This window comes from Physeter macrocephalus, chromosome 2 (assembly GCF_002837175.3).
Source record: "Physeter macrocephalus isolate SW-GA chromosome 2, ASM283717v5, whole genome shotgun sequence".
In the NCBI taxonomy this organism is placed as follows: Eukaryota; Metazoa; Chordata; class Mammalia; order Artiodactyla; family Physeteridae; genus Physeter; species Physeter macrocephalus.
This window is the reverse complement of record NC_041215.1, coordinates 3,719,974-3,742,168: the sequence shown is the minus strand read 5'-3', so window position 1 is coordinate 3,742,168 and position 22,195 is coordinate 3,719,974. Positions and strand designations below refer to the sequence as shown.

The 22,195-nt window shown below is 37.6% G+C and overlaps 1 protein-coding gene and 1 pseudogene across 2 annotated transcripts in view; one reads left to right on the top strand and one right to left on the bottom strand.

The window, feature by feature from the left end:
- Positions 1–22,195, top strand: part of UBTD2 (ubiquitin domain containing 2) — a 71,527-nt gene that overhangs the window by 27,309 nt on the left and 22,023 nt on the right. For both annotated transcript variants that reach the window (XR_008615733.1, XM_024116330.3), the window contains exon 2: positions 18,584–18,820. Coding sequence is in view for 1 of the 2 variants with exons in the window: in XM_024116330.3 (XP_023972098.1) it covers positions 18,584–18,820 (237 nt within the window). In the remaining variant the exon portion in view is untranslated. The remainder of the gene's footprint in view (positions 1–18,583; positions 18,821–22,195) is intronic.
- LOC112062295 (uncharacterized) lies at positions 19,724–19,781 on the bottom strand (annotated as a pseudogene).

The window sequence follows — 22,195 nt, the reverse complement described above, 5'->3', positions numbered from 1 at the left end:
TCCTCCCTCCCTCCCCCTCCCTCCCTTCCCCCACCCCCCTCACAACGGCAATAAGAGTTTCTTAGCTTCTTGATCTTGGGGGGCAACTTTCAGTGTGTTTCTTCATTGAGTGTGATGTTAGCTGTGAGTTTTCATAAATAGCTTTTAACATGTCACAGAAGTTCCTGTCTATTCCTAGCTTTATGAGTGTTTTATCATGTAAGAGTGTTGGGTTTTGTCAGTTGCTTTGTCTGCAGTCATAGAGATGATCACGTGGGTTTTTTCCTTTGTTTTTAAATTTTTTATTTTATTTATTTATTTTTTGGCCGTGCCATGCAGCTTGCAGGATCTTAGTTCCCCTACCAGGGATTGAACCTGGGCTCACGGCAGTGAAAGTGCTGAGTACTAACCACTGGACCACCAGGGAGTTCCCTCCTTTGTTTTATTAATATGGCATATTACAGTGGTTTTCTTTCTTTCTTTCTTTCTTTTTTTTTTTTTTTTTGTGGTACGCGGGCCTCTCACTGTTGTGGCCTCTCCTGTTGCGGAGCACAGGCTCCGGACGCACAGGCTCAACGGCCATGGCTCACGGGCCCAGCCGCTCCGCGGCATGTGGGATCTTCCCGGACTGGGGCACGAACCCGTGTCCCCTGCATTAGCAGGCGGATTCTCAACCACTGCGCCACCAGGGAAGCCCTACAGTGGTTTTCTATACTGAATCAGTCTTGCATTCATGGGATAAATCCCACTTGGTCATGGTGCATAATCTTTTTAATATGCTGTTGGATTCAGTTTGCGAGTATTATGTTGAGGATTTTGCATCTGTCTTCTTAAGGATATTGGTCTGTAGGTTTTTTGTATTGTATTTGTCTGGCTTTGGTTAGGGAATGCTGGCTTCATAGAATGAGTTAGAAAGTGTTCCCTCCTCTTCTGTTTTTTTGGAAGCATTTGAGAAGAATTGGTGTGAATTCTTCTTTAAATGTTTGCGAAAATGTACCAGTGAAGCCATCTGGTCCTGGGCTTTTCTTTGTTGGGAGGATTTTGGTTATTGATTCAGTCTCTTTACTTGTTATAAGTCTGTTGAGATTTTCTATTTCTTCTTAAGTCAGTTTTGATAATTTTGTGTTTCTAGGAACTTGTCCATTTCATCTAGGTTATTTAATTTGTTGGTGTACAACAATTCATAGTATTCTAGTATGCTCTTATATTTTTTTATTTCTGTAAGGTCAGTAGTAATATTTGCACTTTCATTTCTGATTTTAGTTATTTGTGCCTTCTCTCTTTTATTCTTAGTCAGTCTAGCTAAAGGTTTGTCAGTTTTGTTCATTTTTTAGAAGGACTAGCATTTGGTTTTGTTGAATCTCTGTTGTTTTTCTGTCCTTTATTTTGTTTATCTCCACTTTAATCTTTAATTATACCTTCTTTCTGCTAGCTTTGGGTTTACTTTGCTCTTCCTTAAGGTGTAAAGTTGGGTTATTGATTAAGATCTGTCTTCTTTTTTAATGTAGATGTTTATAGTTGCAGATTTCCCTCCGAGCACTGTTTTTGCTGCATCCCATGAGGTGTTTTTTTTTTTTTCCCCTTAATATTTATTTAGCCTGTGCTGGGTCTTAGTTGCAGTATGCGGGATCTTCATTGCAGCATGTTTAGTTGTGGCATGTGGGATCTTTAGTTGCGGCATGCGGGCTTAGTTGTGGCATGTGGACTTTTAGTTGCAGCATGCATGTGAGATCTAGTTCCCCGACCAGGGATCGAACCCGGGCCCCTTGCATTGGGAGCACGGATTCTTACCCACTGGACCACGAGGGAAGTCCCTGCATCCCATGAGTTTTTGTATTTGCATTTTTGTTTTTATTTGTCTTAATGTATTTTCTCATTTTCTTTTTGATATCTTATTTGGTCCATTGTTTGTATAAGAGTGTGTTGCTTAATTTCCATATATTTGTGAATTTTCCAGTTTTCTTTCTGTTATTAATTCCTAGCTTTATTCCATTATGGTCAGAGAAGATATGTTGTATGATTTTATCTAAAGTTTATTGAGACTTGTTCTGTGACCTAACTTATTAGTCTGGGCAGAGTGTTCTATATATGTAGACCCTGAACAAGTGGGGGTTGATCTGTATATAATTTATAGTTGGTCCTCTGCATCTGTGGCTCCTTCACATCTGTGGATGCAACCAATCACAGACCATGTAGTACAGAGGTATTTTCTATTGAAAAATATCTGCATAAAAGTAGACCCGAGCATTGAAACCTGTGTTTGAATGCTCGGGTCAACTGTATAGATGTATATTAGGTTTAACTGGTTTATAGTATTAAGTCCTCTGTTTCTGTATTGATATTCTGTCTAGATATTCTGTCCATTATTGAAAATTAGAGTATTGAAGTTTCTAACTATTATTGTAGAACTATTTCTCACTTTAGTTCTGTCAATATTTCCTTCATATATTCTGGAGCTCTGTTGTTATGTGCATATATGTGTGTAATTGTTAACGTCTTCCTGATGAATTGATGCATTTATTATAAATGTCCTTCTTTGTCTTTGTTAGTAAAAATTTTTGTCTTAAAGTCTAGTTTGTCTGATGTAAATATAGCCACTCCTCTTTTGATAACTGCTTGCATGATATATCTTTTTCCATCCTTTTGCTTTCGACTTAAATGTGTTTTTTAATCTAAAATGTCTCTTTGTAGACAGCATGTAGTTAGATTGTGTTTTTTGGTCCATTCTGCAAATTTCAACATTTTGATTGGAACGCTTAAGATTTATATTTCATGTAGTTACTAGTAAGATAGGATTTATACCTGCCATTTTGCTGTTTTTTTGCTGTATGTCTTATTCCTTTTTACTTCCATCCCTGCATTAGTGCCTTCTTTTGTGTTAGATAGATATTTTCTAGCGTATCATTTTAATTCCCTTTAAATTTTTTTTTTACTATATATTTTGAGTCATTTTCCTGTTTCTTGCTCTGGGGATTATAATTAATATCTTAATTTATAACAATTCAGTTCTGATTGAAACCAGCCTAATTTCAGTAGCATATAAAAACTTACACAGCTCCATTCCCTCCTACCTTCTTTGGGCTGTTATTGATATACATATTACATCTTTAAACGTTGTATGCTCATCAACACAAATTTTGAATTATTTTTTATGCAATTGTCTTTAAAATCAAATAGGAGGAAACAAAAACTTACAAAGAAAAAAATACACATATGCTCTCTTTTATATTGACCTGTGTAATGTTACTGATTTTCTTTTCTTTCCTTCCTCCCTTCCTTCCTTCCTTCCTTCCTCCATCCCTCCCTCCCTCTCTCTCTCCCTCCCTCTGTGTGGCATGTGGAATTTTAGTTCCTCCACCAGGGATCAAACCTGTACCCCCTGCGGTGGAAGCGCGAAGCCCTAACCACTGGACTGCCAGAGGATTCCTGGTCTTTATTTCTTTTTTTTTTTTTTTTTTTTTTTTTTTTTTTTTTTTTTTTTTTTTGCCGTGTTTATAGTATTAAGTCCTCTGTTTCTGTATTGATATTCTGTCTAGATATTCTGTCCATTATTGAAAATTAGAGTATTGAAGTTTCTAACTATTATTGTAGAACTATTTCTCACTTTAGTTCTGTCAATATTTCCTTCATATATTCTGGAGCTCTGTTGTTATGTGCATATATGTGTGTAATTGTTAACGTCTTCCTGATGAATTGATGCATTTATTATAAATGTCCTTCTTTGTCTTTGTTAGTAAAAATTTTTGTCTTAAAGTCTAGTTTGTCTGATGTAAATATAGCCACTCCTCTTTTGATAACTGCTTGCATGATATATCTTTTTCCATCCTTTTGCTTTCGACTTAAATGTGTTTTTTAATCTAAAATGTCTCTTTGTAGACAGCATGTAGTTAGATTGTGTTTTTTGGTCCATTCTGCAAATTTCAACATTTTGATTGGAACGCTTAAGATTTATATTTCATGTAGTTACTAGTAAGATAGGATTTATACCTGCCATTTTGCTGTTTTTTTGCTGTATGTCTTATTCCTTTTTACTTCCATCCCTGCATTAGTGCCTTCTTTTGTGTTAGATAGATATTTTCTAGCGTATCATTTTAATTCCCTTTAAATTTTTTTTTTACTATATATTTTGAGTCATTTTCCTGTTTCTTGCTCTGGGGATTATAATTAATATCTTAATTTATAACAATTCAGTTCTGATTGAAACCAGCCTAATTTCAGTAGCATATAAAAACTTACACAGCTCCATTCCCTCCTACCTTCTTTGGGCTGTTATTGATATACATATTACATCTTTAAACGTTGTATGCTCATCAACACAAATTTTGAATTATTTTTTATGCAATTGTCTTTAAAATCAAATAGGAGGAAACAAAAACTTACAAAGAAAAAAATACACATATGCTCTCTTTTATATTGACCTGTGTAATGTTACTGATTTTCTTTTCTTTCCTTCCTCCCTTCCTTCCTTCCTTCCTTCCTCCATCCCTCCCTCCCTCTCTCTCTCCCTCCCTCTGTGTGGCATGTGGAATTTTAGTTCCTCCACCAGGGATCAAACCTGTACCCCCTGCGGTGGAAGCGCGAAGCCCTAACCACTGGACTGCCAGAGGATTCCTGGTCTTTATTTCTTTTTTTTTTTTTTTTTTTTTTTTTTTTTTTTTTTTTTTTTTTTTGCCGTTCGTGGGCCTCTCACTGTTGTGGCCGCTCCTGTTGTGGAGCTAGCCTTTCCGCGGCATGTGGGATCCTCCCGGACCAGGGCATGAACCCGCATCCCCTGCACCGGCAGGCAGACTCTCAACCACTGCACCACCAGGGAAGCCCCTGGTCTTTATTTCTTAATGTGTATTCAAGTTACTGTCTAGTATCCTTTATTTCAGCCTGAAGACTCCCTGTTGTATTTTTTGCAGAGCTGGTCTGCTGCCAACAAATCCTTTCAGTTTTTGTTTATCTGGGAATGTTTTATTTTCTCTTTAATTTTCAAAGGATACTTTTTTCTGGATGTAGAATTCTTGGTTGACACACTCTTCCTTTCATTACTTTCAGTATGTTGTCCCAGTGCCTTTTCTCCTCCATGGCTTCTGATAAGAAATCAGTTGTTAAACTTTTTGAGGATGCTTGTATGTGATGAGTTGCTTCTTGTTCTTTCAAGATCCTTTTTTTTAAATGTTTTTTAAAAAATATTTATTTATTTATTTTGGCTGCACTGGGTCTTAGTTGCAGCACGTGGGATCTTCATTGCAGCATGTGGGACCTTTAGTTGCAGCACATGGGCTCTTGGTTGTGGCATGCGGACTTCTTAGTTGCAGCATGCACGCGGGATCTAGTTCCCCGACCAGTGATAGAACTGGGCCCCCTGCATTGGGAGCACAGAGTCTTACCCACTGGACCACCAGGGAAGTCCCTCAAGATTCTTTATCTTTGACTTTTGACAGCTTAATTATGATGCGTCTAGGTGGTGATCTCTGAGTTTGTAGAGTTTCTTGCATGTGTAGATTGATCTTTTTCATGAAATATGAGTTTTCAGCCATTAGTTCTTCCAATATTCTTTTACCCCTTTCTCTCCCTTCTTCTAGGACTCTCATTCTGTGTATATTGGTAATCTTGATAGTGCCCCACTTGAGGCTGTTCATTTTCTTTCATTCGTTTTTTCTTTTATGTTCCTCAGACAAGGTCATCTCAGTTGACCTATCTTCAAGTTCACTGATTCTTTCTTCTGCCTGCTTAAATATACTATTGAGCCTTTCTAGTGAATTTTTCATTTGTTATTGTACTTTTCAACTCAATAATTTAAAAACTAATTTTCATCTCTTTGTTGAGACTTAATTCTCATTGCTTTAGTTCTTTACACATGATTTCCTTCAGGTTTTTGAACATATTTTAAATAGCTGATTTAAAATCTTTGGCTAGTAAGTCCAATGCTTGGGCTTCCTCAGTGACAGTTTCTATTATCTGCCTTTTTTCCCATGTGTGGGCCATACTTTCTTGTTTGTTTGCATGCCTCATAATTTTTGGTTGATAACTAGACATTTAATATAAGGCAACCCCGGAAATCAGATTCTCCCTTCTCCCTCAGGGTTTGTTATTGTTGTTGCTTTTTTTTTTTTTACTGACTTTCCTGAACTTATCCTGTAAAGTTTATATTCTTTGTTAGGTGTAGCCACTGAAATCTCTGCTTAATTAGCTTAGTGGTAAGCTAATGATTGGACAGATTTCCTTAACAACCTAGAACGAGTAAGTCTCCTGTTCTTTGCTGAGTGGCCCTATGTTCATATTGGGGCTTACTTTCAAACTCAGGCAGTTTCCTTAGCTCTTACTTCCTTTGTGCACAGAGCCTCAATATTCAGTCATAAGTGAGAGTGTAGGACCTTCTCAGGTCTTTCCTGAATGCACGGTCCTGTGTGTACACAGTTACATGCATATGTGTAACCTTTTAGATCCCCAGAAATATGTCATTTTTTCTGGACATCTCATTCTCCAGCTTTGATTAGCTTCTTGGTCCAAATTTTTCATTGCCCCATGCAGATACAGTGTTAAACAATTGCTGCTGATTGTTTTTGACAAATGCCCCCAGGAAAAGGCTGTTCATACTGGGTTATCTCTAAGTCAGGTCAAATAAGGACAAGCCTTATGAGTAGTATTTTCTAAAGAACTTTCAGATAGGCCAAAAAATGACAATTCTCTGCAGATGGGACTTTTTTAAAGAGTACCAACCCTATTTTGACCCTTCCTGTGGCTGCTGAGTTGGTGGCTTTCATTGTATTGCTATCTGTTGGTTTTCAAGGCTACCCTGGAGCTGAGGAGAGGGGGATGGGTCTAGGGTATGCTTAAATACCACATACAGGTTTTTTTTTTGTTTTTTTTGTTTTTTTTTTACCAAAATTCAGCTATTTTTCTTGAATAAGAAAGAATAAATGTTCCCTGGATTGTTGCAGGTCTTTGGTTAATTTCCAAAATACTGAAGAAGTTTATTTTGAGTTTTTGCCAATGTTCTCATTGCATTAATGGAGGAGAAGATTTTTGGAAGTCCTTACTCTTCGTTTTCCGATGATGTCACTCAGTTATTGGGTTGGCCAAAAAGTTAGTTCAGGTTTTTCTGTAACATCTTATGGAAAAACCTGAACAAAGTTTTTGGCCAACCCAATATTTTTTTAAGGCGATATGAATAATATTGTTTTTATTCATGTAGTTATCCATTTCTGGTGCTCCCCATTCCTTTATGTAGATTCATATTTCCATCTGTTATCATTTTATTTCTGCCCAAAGGATTTTTTTTTTTTTTTAATTTTTGGCTGCGTTGGATCTTTGTTGCTGTGCATGGGCTTTCTCTAGTTGTGACGAGCGGGGGCTGCTCTTTGTTGTGGTGCGTGTGCTTCTCATTGTGGAGGCTTCTCGTTGCGGAGCACAGGCTCTAGGCACGTGGGCTTCAGTAGTTGTGGCATGCAGGCTCAGTAGTTGTGGCTCACAGGCTCTAGAGTGCAGGCTCAGTAGTTGTGGCGCACAGGCTTAGTTGCTCCGTGGCATGTGGGATCTTCCCGGACCAGGGATTGAACCCGTGTCCCCTGCATTGGCAGGTGGATTCTTAACCACTGTGCCACCAGGGAAGTCCCCAAAAGACTTCTAATATTTCCTGTGGTGCAGGTATGTAGGTGATGAATTCTTTCAGTTCTTATATGATTGATAAGGTCTTTAAGTTATCTCTGCATCTATGTTTATGAGGCATATTTGTTGATAGTTTTCTTATATTTGTCTGGTGTTGTTATCAGTGCAGTCATGGCCTCATAAATTGACTTAGTGTTACCTTCTCTTTTTTCTGAAAGTGATTGTGAGTAATTAGTATTATCTCTTCCTTGTATGTTGATAGAATTCAGTAGTGAAACCATTTGGACTTGGACTTTTCTTTGTTGCAACAATGCAATGTCTTTAGTATATAGACAGCTAGTATATACAGAGCTAGTCAAGTTATTGTTTTCTTCGTGAATAGATAGATATTCCTTTGTTATCGCTTTAGTGTCTGTTGGGTCTATAGTGATATTACCTCTTTCATTCCTGATATTGGTAGTATTTTTTTTTTTTATATTGGTAGTATTTGTCTTCTTTTTTTCTTGATCAGTCTAGGTAGAGATTTATCAATTTGATATATTTTTTTCAATTTGATATTTTTAAAGAATCAGCTTTTGCTTTTATGATTTTTCTATATTTTTTCTGTTTTCAATTTCTTTGGTTTCTGCTCTTTATTTTTTTCTTTCTTAAGGTTACTTTGAGTTTAATTTGTTCTTTTAGTCTTAAGGTAGAAGCCTACTTTATTGATTTGAGACTTTTCTAATAGAAGCATTTTAATGCTATAAGTTTTTGTCTGAGCAGTGTTTTATAGCAGCATCCTAGAGTTTTTTAAAAAAAATATTTAGTTATTTATATATTTTTGGCTGCATTGGGTCTTCATTGCTGTGCATGGGCTTTCTCTAGTTGCGGTGAGCGGGGGCTACTCTTGGTTGTGGTGCACGGGCTTCTCACTGCGGTGGCTTCTCTTATTGCGGAGCACGGGCTCTAGGCGCACGGGCTTCAGCAGTTGTGGCATGTGGGCTCAGTAGTTGTGGCTTGCAGGCTCTACAGCGCAAGTTCAGTAGCTATGGTGCATGGGCTTAGCTGCTCCGTGGCATGTGGGATCTTCCCGGACCAGGACTCGAACCCGTGTCCCCTGCATTGGCAGACAGATTCGTAACCACTGCGCCACCAGGGAAGTCCATCCTAGAGTTTTGATATATTGTATTTTCATTTTCATTCCATTCAAGTTATTTTCTAATTTCCCTTTGACTCATGCCTTATTTATATGTGTATTATTAATTTATAGTTATTTGGGGATTTTCCATGTATCTTTAGGTTATTAATTTCTAATTTAATTTAATTATGGTTGTAGAGCATACTTTGTATGACTTCTTTTAAGGTTTGTATAATCTGTCTTGGTGAATGGCCTGTATATGCACTTGGTAAGAATGTATGTTCTCTTTTTGTTGGGTGGGGTGTCCTATCAGTGTCATTTAAGTCAAGTTCGTTGATAATGTTCAGGTCTTCTGTATTCTTGCTGATTTTCTGGCTTCTTGTTCTATGAGTTACTCATAGAAGAATTTAACGTATTTAAGTATAATTGTAGAATGGTCTATTTCTCCTTTAATTCAATCAGTTTTATCTTCATGCACTTTGAAATCCTATTGTTAGGTGCATACACATTTATGATTGTTATATCTTCTTGGTAAATTGACTGTTTTTTTTAAAAAAATTCTTATTTATTTATTTATTTATGGCTGTGTTGGGTCTTCATTGCTGTGCATGGGCTTTCTCTATTTGCTGCGAGTGGGGGCTACTCTTTGCTGTGGTGCGCAGGCTTCTCATTGTGGTGGCTTCTCTTGTTGCAGAGCACGGGCTCTAGGCACACGGGCTTCAGTAGTTGTGGCGCACAGGCTTAGCTTCTCTGCGGCATGTGGGATCTTCCCGGCCTGGGGCTTGAACCCATGTCCCCTGCATTGGCAGGCAGATTCTTAACCACTGCACCACCAGGGAAGCCCAAAATTGGCTGTTTTATCATTATTTAATGTTCTTTTAAAATGTTATTGGTGATTTATTAATTCTTTGTTCCAAATAAGCACTATCCCACAGATGAGAGTTTAAGTAATAACTGTTCAATACTTCTGTTGCTTTTGTTTTGAGTTTTCCAGATCTCCCTTCAGTTGTTGTGTTCTAAATTGTAGATGGTCCCAACAAGCTTCAATGCTCAGGATTGGCGTTGGAATCCGGATATGGGAATATATGAGGATAAGGTATGTGCCTAAAAGCCATACCTAAAGAGGACTCTGAAACTGGGAGTTTGAGTAGCAAGGATTCAGCTTCTGATTTATATGCTTTGTATCTTAAATGTATAATTCCTCTATCTTTTATTAAAATCAAATTTGGGGAGCTTCAACAATTGTGTAAACATAATGGTAAATGAGTACACATGTACTTCCCATGTAAATTTGTAGCCAACGTTTTGCTGTATTCACATTTTTCTCTCTTTTGTATGTGTGTATATGTATGTTTTGTATATATACAGGCACAGTCCCCATTTTAACAGCTGAACCAATGAAAGTTGTAGACATCGTAACACTTCTAAAAATTTCAGCATGCCTCTACTTTATGAAGATTATTTTGCTGTGTCATTACAATACTTTATCATACCTAGGAAAATTTTATATATATATATTTAAATTGTACGTTTTACTTATTTATTTAAAAATTTTTTAAATTTATTTTGGCTGTGTTGGATCTTTGTTGCTGCATGCAGGCTTTCTCTACTTGGCGAATGGGGGCTACTCTTCCTTCTGGTGCGCAGGCTTCTCATTGTGGTGGCTTCTCTTGTTCCAGAGTGCGGGCTCTAGGCATGTGGGCTCAGTAGTTGTGGCTCGTGGGCTGTAGAGTGCAGGCTCAGTAGTTGTGGCTCATGGGCCACATGCTCCATGGCATGTGGGATCTTCCCGGACCAGGGCTCAAACCCACGTCCCCTGCATTGTCAGGTGGATTCTTAACCACTGCGCCACCAGGGAATTCCCCTAGGAAAATGTTAATTTCTTAATGACATCTATTATCTATTCTTATTTAGATTTATCTAGTTGTCCCAGATTATCTTTTATAATTTCTTTCCATACCAGGTTCCAACCAAAGTTCATATTTTGTCTCATTTGGTGTAGACCAGTGTTTCTCAACTGGGGACAGTTTTGCCCTCCATGGGATGTTTGGCAATGTCTGAAAATGATTTTTTTGTTTTTTTGTTTGTTTTTTTTCTCGGTACGCAGGCCTCTCACTGTTGTGGGCTGTCCTGTTGCGGAGCACAGGCTCCGGACGCGCAGGCTCAGTGGCCCAGCCGCTCCGTGGCATGTGGGATCTTCCCGGACCGGGGCACGAACCGGTGTCCCCTGCATCGGCAGGCGGATTCTCAACCACTGCACCACCAGGGAAGCCCCAGTCATTTTTGATGTTGCAAAATTGATGCAGACGTCTCCTTCAAACTGACTCCTTTGTGCCTTTGAAGTGATCTCATTAATATTAGTCTTTTGAGCACTTTCTTGCTTTCTTGGCACAACCAGATGTTCCAGCCTTGCTTTGAATTTTCCCAGCTCTGATTTTAGAAATAGCCGTTTCTCTGAATAGCCTTAGGACCTTTTCAGTGGGGAAAGGTGTTTACAACTAAGATCTGGGAGCTAGGTATGCTCATTGCTACTGGGTTGTTGTTCTTTCCAAGCCCTTTTAGTCAACAGAGCTATAAAATACTTTTTATCATTAGATTACAAGTTCCTATTTCTATTTCCAATTCAAAATTGATCTGTTTTCCTGTCTTTTTATTTTATATTTTATATTTAATTTTTTCTTCCCTTTCATAAAAAATCTTGGTTTCTATTGATGTTAATATAGTTCCTTACTTGCTTTATCCTACGTAAACATCAAATGTTTTAGAATTATAGTAATTAGTATTCTGCATGAATTCATAGTATTTTAACATGCAGAATAAAGTTTAAGATGTCTTTGTAGTATGCTTTTTCTTCCTTAGAATTTATCCCACTAAAGATGTATAGTCAGAGTATCATGTTCAAAATTAACTTGAATTCATTTTTTTTTTGTATAGTAATTTTAACACTTGATATACAGTTAGGTTGATTTCTTTCTTTTAATTAATTAATTAATTTATTTATTTAGTTTTGGGTGTGTTGGGTCTTGAGCACATAGGCTCAGTAGTTGTGGCTTGCAGGCTCTAGAGCGCAGGCTCAGTAGTTGTGGCACACAGGCTTAGTTGCTCCACGGCATGTGGGATCTTCCTGGACCAGGGATCGCACCTGTGTCCCTTACATTGGCAGGTGGATTCTTAACCATTGCGCCACCAGGGAAGTCCCCCATATGTATTTCAGTATCAACTCATCTAGCATGAGAAAAAGTTTTGAAAAAATTATTTTCACTGGAATCATGTTAAATGTAGGTGTTAACTTTAGAAGGACTGACATTTTTACAATGTTGAAGTCCAAGTACAAGAGGTGTCTTCATTTTGTTCAAGTCTACTTTTGCATCTTTCAGGGGTTTTAAAAAAGTTTTCCTGAGTTGTTGCATTCCGAGTATTATATCTTTTATGTTTCTATTATAAATAGGACCTTTTCATCTGTTGCATCTTCTAGCTGGGTATTTTATGTATATAAGAAGGCCTACATTTTATATCCTGTTACTATGTTAATTTCTTTTATCATTTCATTTTAGCACTGATTTTCTTGTATTTGCCAGTCATACCATCATATCATTTGCAGTTAGAGATGGTTTTCTTCCTTTCTGGTTCTTACACTTCTAATTGTTTTGTTCTGTCTGCTTGTGCTGGCTAGTACTTTCAACACAGTGTTAGATAGTAGTGGAAGTTGTGGGCATCCTTGACTTGTGTGTGCTTCCCTCCCCCAAACTGCCCATAAATTGAGAGAAGAAAAGGTCCCTGCATTCCAAAGAATGTAATGCTGGATAAAGCCATTCCCCACCTCCCTACCCCCCAGTAGAATGAACCATCTGAAAGTTTAATGTATTACTTAAAAGGTACAGTGTGCTGGTGTTAGGTGACCATATTCTTCCGTCCCAATTTTATGTAATGTTGCCCTTTTTAATAAAGTTGTTTTGTGTGTGTGATTTAATTGTATGTTTTTGTAACATTTCTAATAAGACTCATCCATTAAAAAAGTCTTTGAAACATTATGTTGCAGTTAGGCTTTCCTGTTGCCTGTTTGTATGCTCAGACCATTGGTAAGTAGACTTATACTCTGAGAAACAGGGCCAGGAAGTCGATATGAGGTCATTATGTTGATTTTTTTTCCCCCTCTATAAAGGTAGCTCAAACAACATTATAAATTATTACATATGCCTTTAAAATTATGCTCTAGTTGCTTAATTTTTATGAACTTTAGAAGTATAATCAAAGTTCTCATTTCTATTTATTATTAAATTGTAGCATAAAAAAATGATGTATCTAAGTTACTTAAGTAAGTATGTATACATGATCTTTAGTGCCTAATGTGGTATAGATGCTGAGTACTTTGTAAGTTGAGGCTGACAGGCCAGAAAACTGCATTACCTCTTTCCTTATACGATTCTTTTTCGGTGAGCATATCTCCAAAGAATGAATTAGGTGGTAAATTGGATGGAGTTGGGGAGCTGGTGCTGCTTGGTTAGTTTTTCCTTTGTCCTACCAGAGACATTCCATTGGTCATAATGAAGCCCGTGAAAGACGGATGAGTGATAACTAGAAAAACAGCTCAATATATGCTTTATTTTGAGTGAACCTTCGTAATTGATTTGGTTTGTAAAAGAAAACACCCTTCTCAGCTCTGGTAAGACATGGAGTGCTATAATGGAAAGAGACCTCTGGCCTTTGAATCTAGTCATCTGGGTTCTAGTCTTGGCTCTTTTTGACCTTGAGCAAGTCATTTATCCTCGTTAGGTCTTCTGTCAAATAGTAAGGTTGCTCATACCATCTAAGGTCTCTTCCACCTCTAAATTCTCAGACAGTAGAGCAGATATGGGTTTGGTATTGACTGTTGGCATGTTGATGCTCGTATTTTAGGCATTTTAAGCCCCATATCCCTATTTTTATTTTGGCAGTTAGTTGCCTTAGGGAATATATGTGTGCGTATGTGTATATATAGTGTATTCTAAATTTACATGAGAATAAAATATTTTACAACTATCCTTTTAGGTTAGCACAATCTGTTACAGAAGGGTTCTGTAGGATCTATTCTTAACTCTTGAAGTGACAGAAAAATTTCCCTTTCATTTTCACGATGTTAAGACTAATCAATCTAAAATAGGTGCATTATGCCAGTTCTATTCCGTGTTGCTTTAAAGTCTTCAGAATTCTTCCGAACAACATTTTTCCCTTTGATTGTGATCTTTTTAAATATTCAGGGTTTTTTTCCCTGAATGTTGTGTTAGGAAAGCTCTGAGTTTTCAGTCTGTTGAAGCTATTATTTCTTGAGTCATATCTTGATATCTACAGTACCTGTGCATTAATGGCCTCTCCTTCCTTCATTTGAAGAGTCCCAATATTAAATCAGTTTTCAAAAGAGGAACCAAAAGCAGGAAAACAATTACAAACATACTTCACTTCAGAGATCATTGTTTTTTACCAATAAAATGTCAAAATGAGTTGCAAAATGCATTCAGTTGTGGAGTAAAAATATTTAAGATTGTGTTTCTTATCGATATTTAGTTCTGAGAAGCAAATCTTTCTTGGGGCTTTTACATGTTAGATCTATTTATTTGTCACATCTTTGGGAAGAAATGTTGAAAGCTTACAAGGAAAGAGAAGATAAGGAGTAGGTGAATGTGATCAAGAGGCTTCTGAGAGGGTGAGTTTTTGGCAAAGTTTTGAAAGTAAATGTGTATTATAGGGAAAGAAGTGTGTTTTCTGAAATAACTTAGAGTTTAAAAAAAATTTCTTTATTAATCTTTTGTTTCTTATATGTTAAACCATGGAATTAAACTTAGTATGGTTGGATGCCTATAATTTAAAGATTTAGAAACAGAAATTTGGGGAATAAGAACTGTTTCCTGTCTTTCTTTTTTTGGCCACACCACATGGTGTGTGGGATCTTAGTTCCTAGACTAGGGTTCAAACCCACGCCCCCTGCATTGGAAGGGTGGCATCTTAACCACTGGACCACCAGGGAAGTCCCTGTTTCCTGTCTTTAAATTTATTGTTAGAGCCTAGTAGTTAGTTCCAGATAGTATGATTGATACTGAACATCTCTCTCTTGGTATCAGGAGTCAGAAGATGTGTGAAAGGGATAAATCCGAAAGTGTCAGAGCATAAAATGTAATCTAATTGAGTATATATATTTTATGACATTTCATAATAATTGAAAATTATTGAGTTGGTGCAGACATAGCTACTTAGCTGCTAGGCTGATTTCTCTGTTTTAAGTATTTTAGAAATACAGGTTTGTGATATCACCTAAAATCAAAGCACAGATTTGGTGAGCAAACTCCTAAAAAATGTACACTGATAAATGCATAGGAAGTACATGATAATCATAGAAGAGTTCTTTTTTAATTTAAGGAAGGTACTTTGTTTTATGGTCTCAGAATGTCAGGTTCTGTTCAGAAATCATGAAAAGAAAAAAGACTTATTAGTCTGTATATTTTTGCAAAAATGTTTGAAGATTTAAAAATTCATATATACTTCCAAAGTTATTTTTATTTAACAAGCACTTATTTGTAGTTTTATTATATATCTATCATTATTGTAAGTGCTATACAGTGTTAATTTATTAAATCCTCATGACAACCCTAAATGTTTTCATGAAGATAAATATTTCAGGATGATAGTTTAAATGCTTTTGCTAAATTTTCATTTTTTTCCCCAGTTAGTTTACTTAGCAAAAGTAACTTAGACAATAAACCACATTTGGTTTAACATGAAACTTTTAACCTCATATTTTGTAGTGAAAATTCTGTACTGCTCAGTGGTTTCACTAAAATAATATTTTATGTTGCAAAGATTTAAGTATTTTTTAAAATATTTATTTATTTGGTTGTGCTGGGTTTTAGCTGTGGCACGTGGGCTCCTTAGTTGCGGCATGCATGTGGGATCTAGTTCCCTGACCAGGGCTCGAACCCGGGCTCCCTGCATTGGGAGCACAGAGTCCTAACCAATGTGCCACCAGGGAAGTCCCAAGACTTAAGTATTTTTATAGTGGACATATGATAGGCAGATATTCTCCATTACAGATGTTTGTGATATAGGGAAAGCAGACACCTAGGCAGAAGTAAAAGTAAGCTTTACTTACATGTCACAAGCATTCATTTTGTCTTATTTAATTTTACACAAAGTAATTACTTTGGAACTGTTGACAGCATACAGATTTGAAAATGCATTTAGAGTAATGATTATCCCTAGGCAGCATAATGTATCATCTATACTTTTTTTTTCTTTTTAAAATTTATTTATTTAGTTTTGGCTGCGTTGGGTCTTCATTACGCGCGGGCTTTCTCTAGTTGTGGCGAGCGGGGGCTACGCTTCGTTGTAGTGCACGGGCTTCTCATTGCGGTGGCTTCTCTTGTTGCGGAGCACGGGCTCTAGGCGCACAGGCTTCAGTAGTTGTGGCACGCGGGCTCAGTAGTTTTGACTCGCGGGCTCTAGAGTGCAGGCTCAGCAGTTGTGGCACACGGGCTTAGTTGCTTCGCGGCACGTGGGATCTTCCCAGACCAGGGCTCGAACCCGTGTTCCCTGCATTGGCAGGCGGATTCTTAAGCACTGTGCCACCAGGGAAGTCCCATCTATACTTTTTAATTTTATTTATTTATTTATTTTTGGCTGTGTTGGGTCTTCGTTTCTGTGCGTGGGCTTTCCCTAGTTGCGGCGAGCGGGGGCCACTCTTCATCGCAGTGCGCGGGCCTCTCACTGTCACGGCCTTTCTTGTTGCGGAGCACGAGCTCCAGACGCGCAGGCGCAGTAGTTGTGGCTCACGGGCCTAGTTGCTCCGCGGCATGTGGGAATCTTCCCAGACCGGGGCTCGAACCCTTGTCCCCCGCATTGGCAGGCAGATTCTCAACCACTGCGCCACCAAGGAAGCCCTTATCTATACTTTTTATTTGACTTTATTCTTATGCCTTCTACAGATGGGGGGAGATAAAATAAAGCTGTCATATTTGTAAGGAAGGTGCTTTTACTTTTTCCAAAGTATTTTCTACCTTTACTGTGAGCTAGTTTTTCTGTTGGTTCTTCTCTTTGAGGGCCTTTCAGTTTCCTTTGCTTAAGTACCGAGATCGTGGAGGTTTTGTTGTTGACTTTGCCTTTGCGTTGCGATTCTCCCACAATGACAGAGTTATATCAACTTTCTCCCTGGTACATTTAATACATATGACATTAGACAATTCTCTGGAACTATTCAAGTAGACATGAAATTTTATTCAAATAGGTATTTATTTGAGTATTGAATTAGCTACCTATTCAAATAGGTATCTACTTGTGATGTCTTATCTTCCACTCCCTACTCAGTAAACTAATAGTGAATGTTGTCTCTAAACTGTTTCTGACTCATCTAAAGGTTAATGTAGCAGAAAATAAAATTTACCTTTAATTTACCTTGTTGGTGGAATCAGTAGGGGGTGGAATGTGATTATCTGACATATTCTGAACACCTTTGGGTGTTCTGAAGGTGAGTGGATGAGACCTGATGTGCTGCCTTGAAATAACGTGGCCAGATTGGGTGAAGAGAGCATGGTTTACTCCAAGTGTCAAGCTAGATACACTTTGCAGCATGAATTGGTCCCGTCATCTTGAAATATAGCCTGGTATAGGATGTAGAGATTGCCTAGGGGCTAGAGTTATTTTGTTTTATTTCTGTTATGAGTAAGCCAAATTTCATCTGGCCCTGGGCCAAGGAGGGAGTGGTTGATATCAGGGATTCTTTAGAACCATTTTGAGAGTAATTTCTTTTAAATTAGTATTCTTCCTGCAATTAAATATAGAACATTGAATTTTGATATACACCCTCTCCCTCCTACCCACTCTGTCATTTATTTCACACCCACTCTTACCCAACACTCCATGGAGCTTCAGTTTTCTTTTTACCTGTTCTTCCATCTGTTTAACAATTTCTTATCTATGGCTCTGTGTAAGATAAGAATGTCTCTTTATGTCAGCATGAGATCAGTGATCATATGCCAGGTAAGTATCTGGGTGCAAAGAAGCTGCATCAGACTCGTTATAGCACTACTACTACATTCTCTAAGGAGCCATGCTGCCACTAAGAGCAAAAAAGGAGTGGACTCTTACCCTCTTTTTCCTTCTCCTCTTGGATTAAAACTAGAGTAGGATGTTGTAGTTCTTCTTCTTGTGGTTGGGCACTTCTCCTTTGGCCTAGTGTCAGGATCGCCTGTTCCAATCCTGGTCCCTCCAAAGAGTAAAGCACTACCTCTCTCCCTCATCCCTTTCTAAATTAGCTCCTATATTTGAGTTTCAGAGAAAGATATTCACAGTTCTTAGACTCATGTCCAGAACAGGGTGCTAGAGGAAGCTTTTCTATGATCAGGTTTCCTTGTGGATCTGGTGGTTTGGCTGTTCTTCCTTTGGATACCACAAAATAGTCTTTTCCCTCTTTGAGATTTCTCAGTTCCTGCTTTCTGGCTTCATATGTTCAAGGGTCCTGAGATTCAGGGACCCTTAGACATATGCCATTTGGTTTCTCCTCGTATCTCACCTCTCTTTTATGCTATCCTTTGACTCTCTTTAAATTCTGCCACTGCTGTCTGATGGAACACTTACTACGATTTTTCTAGGTAATTTAAAAAATTCTCCTTTGGAGAAGGCAGACTGAATGGAAAAGAGCTACTAACTTGTCACTGGAAGATTTGGGTAGAGCCACCTAATATCTCCATTTGCTCTTGTAGATCTAAAATAAAATAGGTTAGGGGAATTCAGAACGCAAGAGTTAGCTAGTGGGCCAACTTCCAGCTATAATTTTGATGAAAGAACCAAAGAAGAAGGTCCAGATAGCTATTAAAACATCTTTTATAAATTTTGGTTTTGATGTCAGCCTTTTATTTTTCTTCTCAGTCGCTTTAGGTCGTAACCAGCCTTTGAAAAAGGAGAAACCCAAATGGAAAAGCGATTATCCCATGACAGATGGACAACTGCGCAGCAAAAGAGATGAATTTTGGGATACTGCACCAGCTTTTGAAGGCCGTAAAGAGATTTGGGATGCCTTGAAGGCTGCAGCACATGCTTTTGAAAGCAATGATCATGAACTGGCACAGGCAATCATTGATGGTGCGAACATAACGTTACCACATGGTAGGTTTGGTTGTTGTCAAGGACAAAGTGGAACATGATCAGCTCCTTTCTAATGGCAAAAAACCAAATGGGAAGTGTTCATTTTCCTGCTATGCATTATTCTAATTTTTTTTTTTTTTTTAATGTGGCAAGGAGGAACATTCCTCTTTGCTTCTTGTAAATCTTTTAGCTGGAGATAGGTTTACTCTGTGTGTGTGTGTGTGTGTGTGTGTGTGTGTGTGTGTGTATTTTTTAATATCAAGAAAGAGAACACTTGATAAACCTGTATTTTCTAACTTCCGTCTAATCTAGTTCTCCATCAAGGCCTCCCCCCGCCCCAATCTTCTAGAGCTTCTAATTCACTGGTTTCCTGCTAGCACTAGAGAGGTAGTCTCAAATTTAGATCTCAGAAGCCATGGAGACTCAGTGGACACACCTTTAGTCATTATCCTTTCTCATTAAGCCTGTTTTTAACATAATGAGCAAACCTAAACTTAGAAGTGAGTCTCACATATTCTTAAGGACAGTTTTCTATGACTGTATCCCTGAGCTTTATTAGAAACCTCTCTCCTTTGCTTAGGAATGTGACTCTAAGGACCACCATAAGCTTTGAGTGTTTCCAGGGACACATGTATGCTGGATGCATGCATATCCTCATGTTTAGTCTCCTTGATTAGAAACAAAAAAGTTTCATGCTATACTAAGATTTAGATGTTAATTTTACAGTATATTATATTCTTGTTCTGTTGATTACTATATTTATAAATTGACTTTTCAGTTTTTCAAGTTAATATTTTTCTAAGTTGTCTCTTTAGGCCCGATATAATTCTATATTTCGTTGCATAGTTTTCTATTTATTATTATACTTTCATTGTTTTGTTTGCAGTATCTTCCCTTTTTTTTCTTTTCTTCTTTCCTTTCTTTTTCCCCCCCATGGGAATTTTTAGTAAAAGGCGAAAGATTCATACGATCTGAAGAGAAACACGAGTATCGATCAGTATCTTACTTTGTCTGCATTTTCAGAGGAACAGTGCTTTTCACTGTTTAATCATCTGCTTTGACTCTGTCAAATAAAAGATATTTAACTTAGTATCCTTCCCAGTTTTCCAAATCTCCATTAATTTTCTGAATTAATTGTGCTTCCAAGAAACTTTTAAAAATATATATTCCATAACTGTTCTGTTCTTTATTAATAAAACCTTATTAGGATGGGCTTGGGTTAATAACATTGAGCACCCACTATATATAGATCACTTTTTCTATGCAGGTGTAAAAATAATCTGTCCTACATTTGAAAAATTTATAATAGAATACAGTTTTAGTATGACTCTTTAGTCCCTATTTTCATGGATAGTCTCTGAATTCTTTACCTCTTACATGACTGGAGCGGACATCACCTTGTTCCATTACCTTTCTTAGTTCTATAATATGTCTTCAAATACTACCTTTATATAATATAAAGGGAAGGGCCTTCCTTTACAGTTAGTTTTATCATCCGTCTCTTTTTACTGCTTACATCCTATATTTTAAAAGCAGAGTAGATTGGTATCTGTACAGGCCCGCGAGTGGGGTGGGGGTGGCGTTTATCTGCGATTGTCTTTATTTAGGAGCCCAAGGCCCAGAACCTCGGAACTTTGACTTCCTTACTTTGTTCCTTCCTTACCTGTCATAGTTACCTATGGGAAAATCTAATTTTGTTCTGTAAATTATGGCCTTGTTTACAAGTTCATGGCGGCATAACAGCTCTGTTACATTTAAGGTAGGGACCTACGCATATCCTTTTAGAAATGGGCTCAGATCTCTAAAAACTCAAGTCCCTCATCTCTGCTTATCTGTGTGAACCGCAAAGTAATGACCCTGGCAGCCCCACCAACCAACAGACTGGGGAGAATTATTGGAAATTTGAGAGTATTGGATGAGCCTCAACTTGTCCCCTCTATGTTTAAGCAATATTTTCTGCTTTAGCATGAAACAATCCAGTTGACTTTCCTCAAGCTTTCCTCTTTGAAAGCTCTGTAATAACTTTATGTGTATTAATATTATTGTCATTGGTACCCTTGATTGATTTCCCTTGTTCATATCTGAAACTTATCAATAATGTTTCTTGGGTGGACTTTTGAATTATATTTCGTCAGGTACTCTAACTCACCATCAGTTTATAACTTAGCTATTTAGTTACATGTTTTTACCTAGACCTCAGTGGTATTGGTGAAATACCTTCCATCTTTTAGGTGTAATTACGTAATTGAAATTTTACTTTGGACACATTTTGTTGTGTTAAACCCTAAACATCCCAAAGTACTTCATATTTTGAGTTAAAAATATTGCATAGGCTTTAGCTCTTGTAAACAAAGCTCAGGCTTTGGTATCAGACCTAGCCTTACTTTCTGCCTCTACTGTATTACTTATAGCTATGTGCCTTTGGGCAAATTGCTTCTCTTCTGTAAGCTTCAGTTCTGTCATCTGTAAAATATGGATTGTAAGTACCTACATTGTAGGGTGGTTGTATTGATTAAATGTGATTATAAAACATGTAAATTGCTTACCATAGTCCAAAAAACACTTAATAAATAGTAGTGCTGATGATTGTATCTTTTTTAAAAATTTTTATTTATTTTTTTATACAGCAGGTTCTCATTAGTCATCCATTTTATACATATTAGTGTATACATGTCAATCCCAATCTCCCAGTTCATCCCACCACCACCACCACCGCCCACCTGCCACTTTCTCCCCTTGGTGTCCATACGTCTCTTCTCTACATCTGTGTCTTAATTTCTGCCCTGCAAACCGGTTCATCTGTACCATTTTCTAGGTTCCACATATATGCGTAAATATACGATATTTGTTTTTCTCTTTCTGACTTAACTTCACTATGTATGACAGTCTCTAGATCCATCTGCATCTCTACAAATGACCCAATTTCGTTCCTTTTTATGGCTGAGTAATATTCCATTGTATACATGTACCACATCTTCTTTATCCATTCGTCTGTCGATGGGCATTTAGGTTGCTTCCATGTCCGCCCAGTAGTGGAATTGCTGGGTCATATGGTAATTCTATTTTTAGTTTTTTAAGGACCCTCCATACTGTTCTCCATAGTGGCTGTATCAATTTACATTCCCACCAACAGTGCAAGAGTGTTCCCTTTTCTCCACATCCTCTCCAGCATTTGTTGTTTGTAGATTTTCTGATGATGCCCATTCTGACTGGTGTGAGGGTCCTTTCTCTCTTCTCCTTCTGGGACCCATATAATGCAAATGTTGTTATGTTTAATGTTGTCCCAGAGGTCTCTTAGGCTGTCTTCATTTCTTTTCATTCTTTTTTCTTTATTCTGTTCCGCAGCAGTGAATTCCACCATTCTGTCTTCCAGGTCACTTATACGTTTTTCTGCCT